Below are 5,587 nucleotides of genomic sequence, written 5' to 3'. Positions count from 1 at the left end.
GCTGTGGCTCCCGGACTTTCCGGCGCCTGTAGTGTACTTTACACAGTCACGTGGTGGTCCACTCAGCACAATGCCTGATGACGTCGACTCCGTAGCCTTCAGTGCTCCTCCGTTCATCAGCCAGGACCCTTCCACGTGGTTCTCCATCCTGGAATGTAACTTCAAGGCTTCCAAGATAACAGTAAGTCTAACCAAGTTCGTGAAGGCCTCTACAGTACTACCAGCTGACGTTCTTTCACAAGTTGCTGATGTCGTCAGTGCTGCCAGCACTTCTGCTTCGTCCTATGAAGACCTCAAAGCTGCTGTTCTGCAACGCCTACAATCTAGTGTCGAGGCGCCTCCAGGAGCTTCTGTCAAAAGAAGAACTTGGTGGTGAAAAGCCCACAGACCTTCTTCGCCGCATGAAGAAGCTGCTTGGCGACAAGTACACCTCCTTCGACAAGGAACTCTTCTTACAGCTGTTCTACCAACGCCTGCCTCCTGACACTCAACGCTGCCTCTTCACTGTCAAGAACAAGCTCTCAGTAGACGAGCTTGCCACTCTCGCCGATGAATTCATGGCTACCCTTCCACAAGGTCAACCAGCTGCAGTAGCCTCCATCTCAGCAGAAGACGGTACCAAGCAACTTGTTGAGCTCGTCTCACAGCTTAGACTTGAAGTGAGAGATCTTCGGAGAGAGGTCAGAGAACGCTCATGCTCACGTTCGCGTTCTTCCTCCAAACACCACTTCCGGCGCCGCCAGCGTTCAAAGAGTAAGACGCCGGAGACTTCTAGTTTCTGCTACTACCATGAAGAGTTCGGGAAAGACGCAAGAAATTGTAAGGCTCCCTGTACCTTCGCCAAGTCTTTAAACCCCAACAGCGAGCACTAGCGGCGCATAGTGTTCGCGACACCTCGTCTGCGCTACTGAAGTTGTATGACCCTCTCTCCCGGACCAAGTTCCTCATCGACTCTGGTGCAGACGTCAGTATTCTCCCTGCCCCTGGTGTACACCGGACGTTGCCTCCCCTCCTTCACCTTCACGCCGCCAATGGTACGGAGATTCCTGTGTACAAGCGACGCACCTTGCAACTTCACCTGAACCTCCGCCGTACCTTCGAGTGGACGTTCTACGTAGCAGCTGTCACACAACCAATTCTAGGTGCTGACTTCCTCCGACACTTCGGTCTCCTAGTGGACATCAAGGGTCGGAAGCTGCTCGATCCTCTCACCTCAGTCACAACAAAGGGACAGGTCACTCATGCTGATAGCACACAGATCTCCCTCGTCGAGGCAGACCACCAGTTCTCCTCCCTGCTGAAGTCCTTCCCTACGCTGACGCAGCCGTACTCAGCCAGCAAGCCAGTCACACACCACGTCTCGCACCACATCGAGACCAAGGGACCTCCTACCCACGCCAAGGCCCGCCGCCTAGCTCCAGAGCGCGCCAGACAAGCCAAGGCAGAGTTCGAGTCCCTCATTCAGCAAGGCATCATACGGCCCAGCTCCAGCAACTGGTCTTCCGCTCTCCACATCGTGCCTAAGAAAAATGGCGAACTACGACTATGTGGAGACTACCGCGCTCTCAACTCGCGCACCGTCGAGGACAGGTACCCAGTGCCTAACATCCAGGAGTTTTCTTCTCAGCTCTCCGGATGCACCTACTTCTCGAGGATCGACCTTGTGAAAGCTTTTCACCACATCCCCGTCCATCCAGCGGACATTCCGAAGACTGCTCTCATCACACCCTTCGGATTGTTCGAGTACGTCAAGATGCCCTTTGGTTTGAGGAATGCCACTCAAACCTTCCAACGCTTCATTGACGAAGTCCTTCGAGGTCTCCCCTTCTGCTTCGCGTACATCGACGACCTCCTCATCGCCAGTCCTGACGCAGAGACGCACCAACAGCACCTCCAGCAAGTACTCACCCGTTTGCAAGACTACGGGGTGCAAGTCAACGTCGACAAGTCTGTGTTTGGGGTCCCATCCATCACCTTCCTTGGCCACACTGTCTCCTTGGAAGGCATCACTCCACTGCAAGAAAAGTGCGAGTCCATCCAGAACTTCCCCAAGCCTACAACACAGCGCCAACTCAAGCAATTCCTGGGGATGCTGAACTACTACAACCGCTTCATCCCCAGCTGCTCACTACTTCTTCAGCCGCTCTACGCGATGATCAAGCCTTGCAAAAAAGGACAGTCCATCTCCTTAGTCTGGACTCCAGCCACTGAGGAAGCTTTCACAGCAGCAAAACAAGCTCTCAGCTCCGTCTCACCTCTCAGCTTCCCTGCCCCAGATGCCATCATCTCTATCGCCACAGACGCTTCTGACATCGGCATCGGAGCAGTTCTACAGCAGTATGTCGACGGAGGTTGGAAACCGCTCTCTTTCTTCTCAAAGAAATTTAACAAGGCGGAATCCAAGTACAGTACTTACGACAGGGAACTTCTCGCCGTCTACAAGGCCATCAAGCGTTTCCGGTACTTCGTGGAAGGTCGCAACTTCCATGTATACACCGACCACAAGCCACTCACTTCGAAGTCCCTGCACATCAAGACCTCCTGTTCACCGCGACAACTGCGTCACATCGACTTCATCTCGCAGTTCACCACGGATTTGCGCTACGTCAAAGGTGAACACAACGCCCCAGCTGATGCTCTCTCGCGCAACATCTCTGCTGTGTCATCTTCTCCCATCGACTACACTGCCATCGCTGCTGACCAGGCCAACGATGAAGAGCTGCGGCAACTCCAAGACAACCCCGCACTACAGATGAAGAAGATACAACTCCCAGGAACCACAGTGCACGTTTACGCTGACACTTCCACCGATTCCTGTCGGCCCTACCTGCCGAAGACCCACCGGTATCGTGTTTTTCGTCAGCTGCACGACCTCTCCCACCCTGGCATCCGAGCATCTCAGCAGATGATGACCTCACGCTTCATCTGGTCTGGCATCAACAAAGACGTCAGGCTGTGGACCCGCACATGTGTCAAGTGCCAAGCCTCCAAGGTGTGGCGCCACACACGCTCTCCTGCGGCCGCCTTCACTCCAGTCTCTTCACGGTTCGACCACGTGCATGTCGACCTCGTTGGACCACTACCCTACTCTGACGGTTACCGGTACCTTCTCACCTGCGTCGACCGCTTCACACGCTGGCCGGAAGCTGCACCTTTGGCTGACATCACAACGGACTCCGTCGCACGTGCCTTCATCACTACTTGGATCTCCAGGTTCGGTGTCCCTCTCAGCCTCACTTCTGACCGTGGCAGCCAGTTCGAGTCCAGTATGTGGTACAAGGTGATGTCACTACTAGGCATCCAACGCTTCAGGACAGCCAGTTACCACCCGCAGGCAAACGGCACCGTTGAGAGATTCCACCGTCAGCTGAAGTCTTCCTTAGCTGCCTCTGCCACACGTGCAGACTGGTTCCAGGCACTTCCTCTCGTCCTCCTTGGCATACGGACATCACTAAAGGAAGACCTACACCACTCCTCCGCCGAGCTCGTTTATGGTACCAAGCTCAGGTTACCTGGCGAACTCCTAACTCCTGCACCTCGCTCTACTCCTTGCAGCGTTCAGGACTTTGCAGCCAACCTCTCTGACTTCATGCAGCGTCTGCAGCCTGTCCAGCCTCGCACGTCTCCCTCCAAGACTTTTGTCAGCCAGGATCTGGACACTTGCACGCACGTGTTCGTCAGGGTTGACGCTGTGAAGAAGCCCCTGCAGCAGCCCTACCAAGGCCCCTTCAAAGTCCTGAGCAGGAGGAGAAAGACGGTCACTGTGGACAAGGATGGTAAGGCTGACACCATCTCCATCGACCGAGTCAAGCCTGCCTACCTCCTTCACAGTGACCCGGCCGTCATCACCACCATCGGCCAGAACGTCGCCACCAACACCACTCGACACCAGAAGACGGTTACGTTCCTCCTACCTCGTCACTAGGGGGGGAATACTGTAGCGGGACACAAGTCACCGCTCCTAGCACTCCGTTTTCTCTTATATTTTCACCCTTCCGTTTTCACTCTCTCTACTGCACAGGCTTTTGTCTTTCATATCTTTTTCATCACTTTATACATTTCTCTTACTTGTCACATTCTTTGCACGCTCTTTGACACATGTGTTACACATCTTCTCAATACATCTTATTACTCCTTTCTTCACACAGACATACACACACACATACACTCTCTTTTTCCATAATTTTGTATATATATGTCATTTATTGTGTTAAGTAATTTTGTATATATTGTTCATATTTTTACCTGAATAAACAGAGAATACCCAGGCTAAGTTTCCTTTGCCAGAGCTACACAGTTATGACACTGGAAACTGTTACCCTTAAAGGACTAAACACTGCTATGACCAAGAGGCATAGTTGGGAGCCTAAACTTCTCGCTTGAGCGACTTCCGGGCGGCCAAGTAGCACCTCACCTTCGCTACATATACTCGTATATATATATATATATATATATATATATATATATATATATATATATATATATATATATATATATATATATATAAAGTGGTTTGCATGCATTTGGTATTTTAGTACCAATGTGAAAAACACTCAAAATACACGCGTTTTACGTTTTGTATCATAAAATCTCGAAACGATCATAATATACTTTCATGGTAATATCGTTTTCTTTTTTTTTCACATGATTTTGACAGATTTTTTAACTAATACGCTCAAAAAGACTTCAAAGACACGTTTCTGGTTATGACATTTCGTATCCCCATATACAGTGCTTTGAATACATTTTGGCGTTTTGGTACCTAACATTATGATAAAATAAACGTTTCTGGTAATATTGTTCTGTTTCTCCATATAGAGTGCTAAAAATAACGAAACACATATCTCGCAATGTCCTTTCGCTTTACCGCATAGGGTGCTTTGCATGCATTTTGGCGTTTTGATAACACTGTAATACTCAAATAACTGATGTTTCTGATAATGTTGTTCTTTTTCTCCATATAAAGTGGTAATCACTCGTTTTAGCGTTTAGGTACCTAAGGGACGTTTCTTGTAATATCGTTTCCTTTCCAATATAGGGTATTTTGCATAAATTTTTGGCGTTTTTGTACATAGCAAGCTCAAAAATACTGAAAATATTCGTTTTTGGTAATGTTATTCTTTTTCGCCATAGAGGGTGTTTTGCATGTGTTAGCGTTTTGGTTCATAAGAACCTCAAAAAACATTTAAATTTGCTCTGTTTTTGGTAATGTTGTTTTGTATTCCAATAAAGGGTGATTTCCATGCGTTTTAGCTGAAAACACTAAAAAGGTAAGTTTCTAGTAATGTCTTTTCGCTTCCCTATAAAAAGCGCTTTGCATGTATTTTGGTTTTGGCACCTTAAAATGTGGAAACAAAAAAAAAAAAAACATTCAACAAAGACGTTTTTGTAATGTTGTTCTGTTACTCCATATAAAATGCTATTCACGCGTTTTAGATTTTTCGTACCTAAGAACCTGAAAAGCACTCAAAATACACGTTTCTCGTAATGCACTTTCGTTTCCCCATATAGGATAATTTGCAAGCCGTTTTTGGTAATGTTCTGTTTCTCTGTTTTATGTGCTATACATGCGTTTTAGCGTTTGTAG

General features: G+C 48.6%; 1 protein-coding gene across 1 annotated transcript; it reads left to right on the top strand.

Moving 5' to 3' along the window:
- Positions 1-248: 248 nt before the first annotated feature.
- LOC135094307 (uncharacterized) lies at positions 249-872 on the top strand. The gene has a single exon (XM_063994303.1). The coding sequence runs from the start codon at positions 249-251 to the stop codon at positions 870-872; it is 624 nt and encodes a 207-aa protein (XP_063850373.1).
- Positions 873-5,587: the final 4,715 nt, after the last annotated feature.

This window comes from Scylla paramamosain, chromosome 45 (genome assembly GCF_035594125.1).
Source record: "Scylla paramamosain isolate STU-SP2022 chromosome 45, ASM3559412v1, whole genome shotgun sequence".
NCBI classification, from domain to species: Eukaryota; Metazoa; Arthropoda; class Malacostraca; order Decapoda; family Portunidae; genus Scylla; species Scylla paramamosain.
The sequence above is the reverse complement of the archived record's forward strand: the minus strand, read 5'-3'. Positions and strand labels throughout refer to the sequence as shown.